The sequence below is a fragment of the Phacochoerus africanus genome, chromosome 1 (assembly GCF_016906955.1).
Source record: "Phacochoerus africanus isolate WHEZ1 chromosome 1, ROS_Pafr_v1, whole genome shotgun sequence".
Lineage (NCBI taxonomy): Eukaryota > Metazoa > Chordata > Mammalia > Artiodactyla > Suidae > Phacochoerus > Phacochoerus africanus.
In genome coordinates this window covers 180446299-180459775 of record NC_062544.1, presented here as the reverse complement: position 1 = coordinate 180459775, position 13477 = coordinate 180446299, and the positions used below count along the sequence as shown (strand labels likewise).

Genomic DNA, 13477 nt, shown 5'->3' with positions numbered 1-13477 from the left:
AGTGGTTAAGGATCCAGTGTTGCCGTGAAATGTGGTTCAGGTCGCAGACACAGCTCAGATCCTGAGTTGCTGTGGCTGTGGTGTAGACCAGCAGCTATAGCTCTGATTCGACCCCTAGTTTGAGAACCTCCATATGCCTTGGGTTCGGCCCTAAAAAACAAACAAAAACCTGCACAAACTCAGAGATAATGAATAAGTGACTGACCTAGGATTTGAACCAAGAACTGACATGAGAGCTATGGTTTTAAAACTATTACACAAGAGCTACAGAAGCAAATGTCAACCTATGGTTAGTGTGGTCCAAAGTTTTTATAGGTAATAAACAGTTATATTACCAAGAAAATAATTTAAGAGAAGACGAAGAAAATCCGATGGCAAAATCAACATTTAACAAAGGTATATATATATATATATATGTGTTTGTGTGTGTGTGTGTATTCTCATTCTCAGTTGTTTTTTTTTTTTAAATGAGAAGGCAGAAAACAAAAGTGTCTAGGCTATTTTTAGGAATGTAAGATATTAAAAGCCCAAAATAGTTTATTTTTTACTATTACTACAAAAACAATCTTTAAGTTATAAAAAAAAAAAGGCCAAAACAATCAAGATGATAAAGTAGTAGGACATGAGGCTCACCTCCTTCCACAAATACATCAAAAATACAACTACATGTGGAACAATTCTCAAAGAAAATCTACTGAACACAGGCAGAAGAACCTCAGACTTCTGCAAGATCAAGAAAATTTCCATATAACTGGATAGGGCAAAATAAAAAAAGAAAAAATAAGTGAGAAAGGAATCAGGATGATACCTGTGCCTGAGGGAGGGAGATGTGAAAGAAAGCTTCCTACACCCTAGGAAGTCCTCTCTCCTTGGGAAGACCAGCCAGGACAGAGGGCGAGCTTCAGAACGTCAGAGGAGAATGCACCAACTGGTTTGCAGCAGTCAGAACAGAGACAGACCTATAGAGATGGTCAGTGCTACTGCCCTACATTCCCCAGCCTGAGACATATGTACTCTGGTGTGGGCTGAGGGCTAAAGCTTGGACTCTGGAAATCAGACACAGGGAGAAGACTGGGGTTGGTTATGCAGAAACAGCCTGAGAGAACTAGAAACTAGTGCGACCACATCTGAAAGCCCAGGCTGCCTTAGAGGCCAGGCACCATCTTTGGGAGTATGTGAGGGGAGGGGTAGGACCCATCATTACAGCCTTATTTTCTGTGTACTCTCAGTTGGCAGGACACTGCCTACACAAACTCCAGGAATCTTTGAGAGCTGCTTCTGCTCCCACTGCATGCTCCACTACTGAAAGCCCCAGATCACATACCAGCCACTGGACTGCACTCCCACTATTATCAAGGGAATAATGGCCAGCACATGCTGAGGAAAGAGGCAATAGACATCCATGCTAAAAACAGCCCTCACACCAAAAATATCAAACCCACACAAGCTACACAGGGATGCTTCCACATATAAATATCCTGCCAAGACTACAGTAGACAACTGTTTTTCCTAAACCCACTCAAGAGAAATAAGTGAAGAAGCAAAGAAACCACTCACAGTTAAAAGACCAAGAGAATTCCCCTGAAAGAAAAATGAAACAGACCTCTTCAGTCTAAAAGACACTGATTTCAAAAAGAGATAATGAAAACACTAAAAGAACTAGAGTACTGCAAGAAGGAACTAGAAATTTAAAGCGGAACCAAGAAAAACTAGAAAACTCATTCGCCGAGATGAAAGCTAGCTAAAGGCAATGAATAGCAGAATGAATAATGCAGAAGAATGAGTAAGTGACCTGGAAAATAGAATAATGGAAATCACCCAATCAGGACACCAGACAGAAAGCCAAATTGGAAAAAAAAAGAAAGAAAGAAAGAAAGAAAGAAACATAAGAGATTTATGGGGTAATACAAAACATGCCACTCTACACATAATAGGGTTTCCAGAGGGGGAAGAAAGAGATAAAAAAGAGACTGAAAATATATTTGAAGAATTACCGCAAAAAAAATTCCCAAACCTAAAAAAGGAAAGATAATCCAGATACAGGATGCACAGAGGATCACAAATTAAACTCAAACAGACCTATACCAAGACATACTACTAAGAAAAAAAAAAAAGGAAAAGCTAAAGTTAAATGGGTGACATTTTTCGCAGAACTAAAATAATCCAAAAATTTACATAAAACCGTAAGACCCAGAATTGCAAAGCAATCCTGAAAAAAAAGAACTAAGCAGGAGGGATGCCAGACAATACAAAACTACAGTAATCAGAAACAGCGTGGTATTAGCACAGAGACATATGGACCAATGGACAGAATCGAGCCCAGAAATAGACCCACACACCTGCAGTCCATTAATCTTCAACAAAGGAAGCAATATATAATGGGAAAAAGTCTCTTTAGCAAGTGGTGTTGGGAAAGTTAGACAGCTACATGTAAATCAATGAAATTAGAACACACCCTCTCACCATACACAAAAATAAATTCATAATGGCTTAAAAATTTAAACATATAACATGAGACTATAAAAAGAGATCAGAGGCAAACATTCTTTGAGCCAAGTTGTACCAATGTTTTCTTAGGTTGGTCTCCCATGGCAATAGAAATAAAATAAATAAACAAATGGGACCTACTCAAACTTAAAAGCTTTTGTACAGCAAAGGAAACCATTAACAAAATGAAAAGACAACCTACAGAATAGGAGAAGGTATCTGCAAATGATGCAACCAACAAGGGCTTAATTTCCAAAATATACAAACCTGCTCATACAATTCAACAAATAAAACAAGCAACCCCATCAAACAATGGACAGAACACCTCAGTAGATATTTATCCTAAGAAGAAATACAAATTGCCAATAGGCACATGAAAAAGTGCTCAACATTGCTAATTATTAGAGAAATGCAGGGAGTTCCCGTCGTGGCTCAGTGGTTAATGAATCTGACTGTAACTATGAGTTCCTTTGTAACTATGAGGCTTCGGGTTCGACCCCTGGCCTCACTCAGCGGGTTAAGGATCCGGCATTGCCGCGAGCTGTGGTGTAGGTCACAGATGTGGCTCGGATCCCGCGGTGCTGTGGCTCTAGCGTGGGCCAGTGGCTATAGCTCTGATTAGACCCCTAGCCTGGGAACCTCCACATGCCGCAGGTGCGGCCCTAAAAAGACAAAAGACACACACACACACACACACACACACACAAAAAGAAAGAAATACACATCAAAACTACAATGAGGTACCACCTCACACTGTTAATTGTGTCAGTTGTCACAATTAACAAATGAGAGAGAAATGTGAAGTGCACCCACCTACACTCTTGGAAGGAATGGAAGTTGGTACAGCCACTATGGAAAACAGTATGAAAGCTCCTCAGAAAACTAAAGATAGAGTTACCATATGATCTAGCAATCCCACATATCCAGACAAAACTGTAATTTAAATATTCAAGAACCCCTATGTTCACAGCAGCACTATTCACAATAGCCAAAACATGGAAACAACCTAAATGTCTAACAACAGATGACCGGATTAAGAAGATGTGGTATATATATATACATAATGGAATACTACCCAGCCATAAAAAGAATGAAATAATGCCATTTGCAGCAATATGGATGCAACTAGAGATTATCACACTAAGTGATATCAGTCAGAAAGACAAAAAAACCATATGATATCACATGTGGAATATGAAATGTGACACAAAAGATCCCATCTGCAAAACAGAAAAAGACTTATGAACAAGACTGGTGGTTGTGAAAGTGGAGGGGGTTGGGAGAGAGATGGAGTGGGAGGTTGGGGTTAGCAGATGTAAGGTATTATATACATGGAGGGGATAAACAACAAGGTCCTACTGTATAGCACAAAGAACTATGTTCAATGTCCTATGATAAATCATACTGGAAGAGTATTAAAAAAGTATATATATGTAATAATTGAGTCACTTTGCTGTACAGCAGAAACACAACACTGTAAACAATATACACTTTAATAAAAATAAGTCAATTTTATATTAGTGAATTTCACCTCAATAAAAATTAAGGACAAACAAAAAACCCCAAAAAACAGGTAAGCCAGGAGTTCTCTTGTGGCACCAGTGGGTTAAGGATCCAGGACTGTCACTGCAGCAGCTTGGGTTGCTGCTGTGGCAGGGGTTTGATCCATGGCCCAGGAACTTTCACATGCTGTGGAAGTCATCACCCACCCCGCAAGCCACCAAAATAAACACAACTAAGAATCTTACTTCTTTTTCTTTCTGAAGTCCTTGTGTTTCCTGTTTAAGGCTATCCATAACTTCCTTTAATTTTTTCTCTTCTTTTTCTTTTTCCTTCTCAAGGGCATTATTCCTAGTTGTTGTCTCAGTTATGATATTCTCACTCTTTGCAGGTATACTTTTAAATTCTTCAACCTAAGATTAAAAAGTTACCAGGAACATGTACCTTCAGGCTGTACAATTTTATCAATACTTGATTTATTTAAAAGGATGTTCTAGATCTTTGTGGTTTTCTTTGTAATTAGGTTTGAACCAGCTTGCTTTACCAAGTACTTCCTTAACCACCCATTGCAATTTCTATATTCTCAGTACAATGGTAAAGCTAATTTTATGAACTTTTGGTTCCTTAAGGAAGACAATTCTACCTGGCTGGGCATTAGAGCTTTCTTCCTTCTGCTTCAATTTCAGGTTGTAATTATCCTTCTTCACCTATGAATATGGTCTGATCAGAAAAAATTCCCTAAAGAACCCCTCAATTGTTCAAAAAAATACCTTTACACCTATAGCTTCCCTCAAATCCTAAGATCTCTCATAACTTTACCCTTCAAGTCACCATGAAAAACTATTTTATTCCATTAATACCTTCCATCACTTACCTACATTTGATGCCTAAAGGCTGATATCTCTACTACAGTTAAATGTGGCTTCATCTGCCCAATTTAGGGATTATACCATCAAATCCATGTTATTTTATTCTGATTTTCTGTTACCAGTGAAATTCAACATTTCTGAAAATGGTGTTCCTTAAACACATTTTTGGAACTCCGGTTGTGGCCCATGTTGTCTCTGTGAGGATACGGGTTTGATCCCTGGCCTTGCTCAGTGAGTTAAGGATCTGGCATTGTTGCAAGCTTGGTATCTGTTGCCATGGCTGTGGTGTACACTATAGCTGCAGCTCCAATTTGACCCCTGGTCCTGGAACTTCCATGTGCCACAGGTATAGCCATAAAAAGCAGAAACGTTTTCACATGAATTATTGTATTGAACATAAAAGTATGTTGTGAACAAATGCATCTGGAAAAATGTTCACAAGGTAAAGCAGAGTCTCTATTATGATTACCATGTAATTATATGGTACAAAATATTTTTGAGGGGAGGGGCTCTAGGTGTCACACTTATTAATATCTGATTAAGCTATTATTACAGCTTGAAAGGCTGGCTCCTAGAAAGTTAGGCATTCTGGTCTAAATGTCATCTTTTTTTAAAAACTCAGAATAGCTAATCAACCCCTTGGTGTAAATTACTAGCTTCACTTTTTTTCCTTTTTAAGGGGAAATTCCTGCTCTGATATTCTTAATTAATTTCTATAAAGGAAGGTAGCATTTTTAAAAGTCTATGATCTATAGCCAAAAAAAAAAAAACCTTTTTAAACCACTACACTCCAGGAAGAAAATTATTTTATCACCAAAATGGAATGGCTGATCTGGAAAATATTTTACCAACAATGTGTATCAGAAGCATAAGCTCTAAAACTTAGTCAATGGATGCAAGACTTCCCTTTGGGGAAAAAAAATGAGGCTCAGAGATAAATCCCCAAACACTTAACATGCAGAATCCCAACTCATTCTCTCAGGTAATGAAGGGCAAGCACATCCATGAAAATAATGAAAACTAGATCTAATACTGACAAAATTTTAAGGATTTTCTTCCCCTATAACCTACCTTTTCTTTATCTTTTTGAAGTTGTTTCTCCAGTTTTTTGGCTTTACTTGTAGCATGTTTTAGTTTTTCGCTAACTTGAACATCTTCCAAGTCTAGCTTTGTAAATTTTTCTTTGTTCTCCTCAATAAATTTTGTGATTTTATTCAGTTTCCTAGCAAAGTAAGAAAATTAAGTCACCATTTTTGCTTTTCAGATATTTTAAAGCTAAAATGACTAAAATACTTTGCCTGTAAATGTATCTAAGTTCTTATAAAGGTAGGATCTCAAACTACCTATTTCAAGCTGACCTTCCTCTCCCCCCATATTTGAGGGAGGGAGCTGTTAAAATGTGTGACTATGAGAATTATTTTGTCCTTCTAGACTGGATGGGAAACATTACATTTCCCTGTGACAATGATGTCTAGGTATAAGAAAATTTGACTATAAAAATTCTTTTTGGAGGAGTTCCCGTCGTGGCGCAGTGGTTAACGAATCCGACTAGGAACCATGAGGTTTCGGGTTCGGTCCCTGCCCTTGCTCAGTGGGTTAACGATCCTGCGTTGCAGTGAGCTGTGGTGTAGGTTGCAGACGCGGCTCGGATCCCGCGTTGCTGTGGCTCTGGCATAGGCCGGTGGCTACAGCTCCAATTGGACCCCTAGCCTGGGAACCTCCATATGCCGTGGGAGTGGCCCAAGAAATAGCAACAACAACAACAACAAAAAAAGACAAAAGACAAAAAAAAAGAAAAAAAATTCTTTTTGGAGTTGCCATCGTGGCTCAGTGGTTAACGAATCCAACTAGGAACCATGAGGTTTCGGGTTTGATCCCTGGCTTTGCTCAGTGGGTTAAGGATCCAGTGTTGCTGTGAGTTGTGGTGTAGGTCGCAGACGCGGCTTGGATCTGGCATTGCTATGGTTGTGGTGAAGGCCAGTGGCTGCAGCTCTGATTTGACCCCTAGCCCAGGAACCTCCATATGCCACGGGTGCGGCCCTAAAAAGACAAAAGAATTTTCATTTTAAAGAATAAAAAAGAAAACCGCATAAATAAGAGGTATTGTTCTCAACTTGATATTGCCATGAGAAAAGTAATAATAAACTTTAAAACCACTTGCCAGGTTGCTTATTTTTGCTGTTTTGTGTTAGCATGTTCTGCCACTAGGGGGTAGCATTCCCCATTATTTTAAGACCAGAGTTGGGCAGGCAATCTGATAATCAACCAGATAAAGGGCAATTAAGTTTTTTGTTTGAAAAGGAGACCATTTCATAATGCTGGCAAATATATTACATTCATGTGCTGGCATTAAGTTTATATGTAGACACATACACATACATTTAATAAAATTAACTAAATCTAAATACTTTTAGTACTTTCCAAAAGATTATTACTTCTCTACATCTTTTACAGCTTTATTCTTAGCTTTCATTTCATTTGACAGTATATTGCTCTTTTCATTAATTTCTTTGGTATCTTCATGAATTTTTTCCTTTTGAGTTTCCATTTCAGCAATTCGTTTCTGCAGATCATAACTAGAGAGAGGAAAAAGAGAAATCAGACCCTAAATTGCCTTTCTAAAATTCTGTAACTGGGAGTTCCAGTTGTGGCTCTGTGGTAATGAACCCAACTAGTACTCATGAGGATACAGGTTTGATCCCTGGCTTTGCTCAGGGGATTAAGTATCCTGCGTTGCCGTGAGCTGGGGTATATAGTTTGTAGACATAGCTTGGACCCTGTGTTGCTGTGGCTGTGGCCAGCAGCTATAGTTCCAATTCAACCCCTAGTTCTGGGAACTTCCATATGCTCTAAAAAGCAAAAAATCCTTAACTGTTTTAATAAAACCAGCTATTTCTAAATTTTTCCTAACTAGAATCAACTAACAATTATTAAGAGCGGTCAGGGTCAAGGCTAGAATTAGGAACAAAAGAGGTTCCATATGAACAAAATCACACCTGTTATATGAATTAAAAAGAATGCATACATTTTGAAATTACCGAGAATAATAATAAATACTTGTGAGCCCACTTCTCAGTTTAAAGTAGGATACTTAAACGTCAACTTCAATACTATATAGTAAGTAATCTTAATTTAATAAATTCATCACATAAAACAATTTTTATTATTTTTTCACTTTAGTCTTCACATTTCTCTAGCACAGGAAAAGAGAACGGATTAGACTTAATGCCAGAAACTAATGTAAAAATTAAATACTTACATATAATACTGACACACATGATTCTTTTTTCTAAATATTTCATTTTCCAAGGTAAGAAATTCAATGGCTATGTTTTTTTCTCCTTCTAAGGCATCCTTTTCCTTTTCTACCATCTTGACTCTGTTTAACTACAAAAATTAAAAGTGTAGAGATTGTGCATATGAAGTGTATTTGAACAATCTGAATTTAAAATATACCAACATTAGATAAACACATAAATTACGTTAAGAAAACCATGTTCATCTGAAATGCCAATAAGAAAAACATAAAATTTAATCTAAAATAGTAAAACACTGCTTGAATAATTATGATCTACTGTAACTTGAATATCTGGCTCAGTAAAATTTGTTATTAAACATTCTGGTTTACATCAAACGTCTACAGAAGATTCACCTTCTCTCCTCTGTGTTCATTTAATATTTCAACTCTCCGACACAAGACTTTAATAGGTTCATTTAGTCGTCCAGAACCAATTATATCTTCTAAATATTCAAGCATACCCTCATCATGTTCAGTCTGGCCTTTTGGTTTCATCATAGCAATCTGCTCAACTTCACCCTTTAAAAAAAGTCATATTTTACACTCATTGTATATAGCAACATCAATCTTAGTTAAGAATTAAACAGTCAATTAACAAACCCAACAGTTATAAAGAAGTAAATGGTATAAATCAGTTGCTTAAAGAGACTTAAGATACAAATAAAAATGTTCTGATATTCTTAAGAGTTCTACTTTTACATAAGGACTTAAGAAATGTGTATTTGTGCTCCCTTACATAAACTCCTATAAAGTTATAAGACACCCACCTACCCATACACACAGGGCCAAAGGAAGAATCCTCATTTAGAATGTTCATTCAACATAAATAAAATGACTAGTTTTATTTAATTAAAAAAATTTAGCAAAAAATTTAATTAAGAAAAATTTAGCAAGCTATTAATATAATCTATAATTCAACTGTAACATTTTCAACTATTAATAACATAATTAGAGCTCCTAATCTAAAACAGAATTTTCAAAAAGACCCTTCATGGTTAAACTATAACAAGAATCCTGTCACAAGGTAGTGTTATTAAGATTTCTCCATAAACCTGGTATCATGAGTTCCCTAACAAGTTCTGGGCTTCATAAGAATGTCTCAAACTTAATGTTCTAACTTTCTAGAAATAAGACTATTAAATGAAAAAAGAAATATTACTAGTTCTTCCGGTAATAACAGAAGAAATTCAACGGAAAATGAAAGGTCCTGACAAACACTGTAAAACTTTTGCCTGCAAGCATTTTAAAAACAATTTATGAATTATAATTAAAATCATAGATTAACATTATAAATTTGTATTTATGCAGTTGATATTACAAAGAGAAAAGAAGGAAAAAAAATCCACAATCTGTAACCTTCAAGGTTGACTGCCAGACAGCCATATAGTTTGATGAAGAAAATTTTGTCTGAATATGCTCAGGCAAAATGCTATTTTACTTCAGACAAGTAACCTGCTTGTACTCTATATTATAATAACAGAAAAAAAGGGACAGGCAAGTAGAAAAAAACACACCTACCCCTTTATTTCTGCAAAATAGCAAAGGTTGAAAAAGAATTTTTTAAATTTCATATTAAAAGCATACACATTTATCAGTTTAAATATCTACAATATTTGCTTATGAATAAATTTTATTTTTATTTATTTATTTTTGCTTTTTAGGGACACACCCATAGCATATGGAGGCTCCCAGGCTAGGGGTCAAATTGGAGCTGTAGCCGCTGGCCTACGCCAGAGCCACAGCAACGCCAGAGCTGAGCTGGGTCTGCGACCTACACCACAGATCATGGCAATGCTGGATCCTTAACCCACTGAGTGAGGCCAGGGATCAAACCCACAACCTCATGGTTCCTAGTCAGATTCGTTTCTGCTGAGCCATGATGGGAACTCCTGTTTATGAATGAACTTTAAAAACTGGCAGTATGACTTGCTAATGACAAACTGTCATATTTACTAAAAGCCTCAACATAATTATGTAAAGTAAAATAAAGACAGGATAAAACAGCTCATTTTAAAATCTACTCATTAAAAGGAATACTTTTTAACATTTTCAAACATCACTTTTCTGTACTTGCACAATGGCATGAACATAAAACATAAAGTGAAATGTTACCCAAATAAGCTATTCTTTTTAAGATTTTCTCTGTAACTTTGGGTATGCATGAATTATTGTTTTAACAAATATTTAAAATATGTATTTGTATATAATATATTTATTCTGCTTTGTATTTATTTGTATATAATATATTTATTCTGCTTTCAATTATCAGTTCTTTCCAAATGTTCTTGGCAAAGTTTTAAGTTTTAGAAAGGATTTAAGCCTGAAGAACGTCCAACACTTTGGATCACAACAGGAGAGACTCTAGCCATTAAAGAAGCCAATATTCTTACTCAGCTTTACCTAAACAGGGCTAATCAAGAGCAACATAACTGACATTCTGGGCCAAGTACTCTGTTGTGGGGAACTATACTGGGCATCACAGGATGTTTAATAGTATCTCGGACCTATACCCACTAGATGCCAGCAGCATCAAGGTTCCCTCTGCTCTAATAGCCCAAACTGTCTCCAGACAATGCTAAATGTCCTGATAGCGGGGATGCAAAACTACTCCCAGCTGAGAATCACTCATCTGGAGGTAGTCAGTTTAACTCTTTTGTGTCAGTGTTTTTTATCCAAATATTTGACACTGATATTCTAATATTCTATCCTAATTCGATCTGAATCACTGAACACCTATTTTAAGATAAATGAAAAACTATGTCAAGAGAACTTGCATGTCTTGAGTCAAACTGCCATAAGGTATAGTCCAAATATACATTTTTCAGACAACCAAAAGTTATGAGTTAAGTGTAATACTTATGGCTATACAGCTATGATTTCCTTTCAATCAACAAGACTGCCCAGTAGAAAAAACATTTTAAAGCGAAAGGACATTTATGAATCAATATAGTTTGATCTCAAGTCCCATATAATATTCAGTTTTAGATTTTTATATGGTATTCACTTAAAAAACCTGATTATCAGGAGTTCCCGTAGTGGCGCAGTGGTTAACGAATCCGACTAGGAACCATGAGGTTGCGGGTTCGGTCCCTGCCCTTGCTCAGTGGGTTAACGATCCGGCGTTGCCGTGAGCTGTGGTGTAGGTTGCAGACACGGCTCGGATCCTGCGTTGCTGTGGCTCTGGTGTAGGCCGGTGGCTACAGCTCCAATTGGACCCCTAGCCTGGGAACCTCCATATGCCGTGGGAGCGGCCCAAGAAATAGCAACAACAACAACAACAACAAAAGACAAAAAAAAAACAAAACAAACAAAAAAAACCCCAAAAACCTGATTATCAGATTAACATTATTGAATCAACAAGTTATTAGAACACATCACTTGACTCTTAGGACTGCTGTGGTATTTCAATGACAACCTGGGACCTTTCTTGTGGTTCTGTTCCTTGATGTTCTCTGCCTGCCTTATCACTTGCTACTAGGAGTGTTCTTCATTCTTTTTCCACTTTGTGTCATTTTATAAGTAATCTGTGGGTTGACAGTCTGTGCCTAGAGGGCAACTCATATTTTTCAGAAAACGTATCCCATGTGAAATCATAAAATGTAGTTTTAAATTAGGGATATAAGCTCAATAAATTTCAGAAATAATTTTTAAGCATCAACATGAATTTAATGTCACCCTTCACTCAAAGCTCCAAATCATAAATATAGAAGCATGATGAGACAAAAAAATGTTTTAAGTTGCTATAACGGCAGCATCTGAAGCTGGCAAAGTTTGATAGGCACTCACACTGTTTGTTACCTGTATTTTCTATGGCTTAAGTATACTAAACAAGATTTTAAATAATTTTTTTCACTCTTTACTACAGACTTTCTGTATTTTAAATTATATTCACACTACATCAGGGATATTAATCAACTGTGGGAAAATATCTATGCTTTTTAGGAGTTAATAAAAAAATACCAACATATTTCAAGGCCTAAATTTTAACTTATTGAAGTGGATGGCAAACCAGGGTATTATGATTCATTTACAGCATTCTTCAATATCTAACTTACAGAAATACAGCTTAAAGGTCTAAGAAGTATGAATAGGTATGACGTTTCCTTATGTTTATTGGAACAGAAACCAAATTTTAGCAGGCAGGAACCACAGGAAGCTCAAGTACAAAGCTATAATAAAATGTTTCTTTCCTAATAAGGCCTGAAGGATTCTTAAGGTAAATATGGGTGTTTGCATCAAAATGAAATGGTCCAGAATTACTAGGCTTTGAATTTTTATTTTGCCTTGTTAATATTTTGATTTTCTCCATTTTCCCACTACACTGTAAGTTATTCTTCTTCTAATAAATTTTATTCTAATTTGCTCTTTGTGAACTAGCAGAGGCCAAGAAACCAAATGACCAAGATTATCTATCTAAAATGTATAAAGGGAGTTCCTGTTGTGGCTCAGCAGTAAAGAACCTGACCAGTATCCATGAGGATACAGGTTCGATCCCTGGCCTCACTCAGTGGATTAAGGATGCAGCATTGTTTTGAGTTGTGGTGTAGGTCACAGGCATGGCTTTGATCTGGCACTGCTATGGCTATGGTGTAAGCTAGTGGCTACCACTCCAATTTGACCCCTGGCCTGGGAACTTCCATATGCTGCAGGTTCGGCCCTAAAAAGCAAAAAATAAAAACATAAAAAAAGAAAGGACAGTGTTTCTGCAGGTGGATTGCTTGATAGCTATTCTGCATACTTAAGGGTAGCTTCCTATTTTCTTTCACAGTTGAGGCTATTAAATAAGACACTTTTGGATAATTAAAATGTTACTGATAAAGCAAAAAAAGTTCTTTTGATATAGAACAGACTTTTTTCTACAGGCTAAAAGAATAGAACCCAGTGAAGTTTGTATGTTACGCTCAGGCTTAGGAGAATTATACTGCAAAGAAAAAGGAAGAGATAAATGGGTAACAACTCAGATCTAGGTTAATCCAATCTCCAAATTACTAATCATTATGAAAAAAAATCTTGTTTCTTGTTTTAAGCTTTAGTTTAGATTTTATAATATGAAGACAAAAGGGCATTTATAAAGTTAAATACTTTGACAAGATTAAAATTACATTAATAGTTGTAGCTTTTTAGGAGTTTACAAAAACACCCCAGAGACAGCAATCATTAACACAACTTTGAACTACAATAAAGCATTAAGATTATCATTCTTCTAACCCTGAATGGAACAAATGGACCTAAGCCAATTAAATCTAATTTATAAGTCAGAGCTACCATGAAATGCTACACAGAGCTAATAAAACCCTACTTGTTTACACCAACAGTTGTAACA

The 13477-nt window shown here is 36.4% G+C and overlaps 1 protein-coding gene across 6 annotated transcripts in view; it reads right to left on the bottom strand.

The window, feature by feature from the left end:
* Positions 1–13477, bottom strand: part of SMC4 (structural maintenance of chromosomes 4) — a 39545-nt gene that overhangs the window by 18506 nt on the left and 7562 nt on the right. For all 6 annotated transcript variants that reach the window (XM_047785684.1, XM_047785680.1, XM_047785681.1 and 3 more), the window contains 5 exons: positions 8509–8673; positions 8116–8243; positions 7292–7432; positions 5928–6078; positions 4236–4400 (listed from right to left, as the gene is read on the bottom strand). In XM_047785684.1, coding sequence (XP_047641640.1) covers positions 4236–4400; positions 5928–6078; positions 7292–7432; positions 8116–8243; positions 8509–8673 — 750 coding nt within the window. The remainder of the gene's footprint in view (positions 1–4235; positions 4401–5927; positions 6079–7291; positions 7433–8115; positions 8244–8508; positions 8674–13477) is intronic.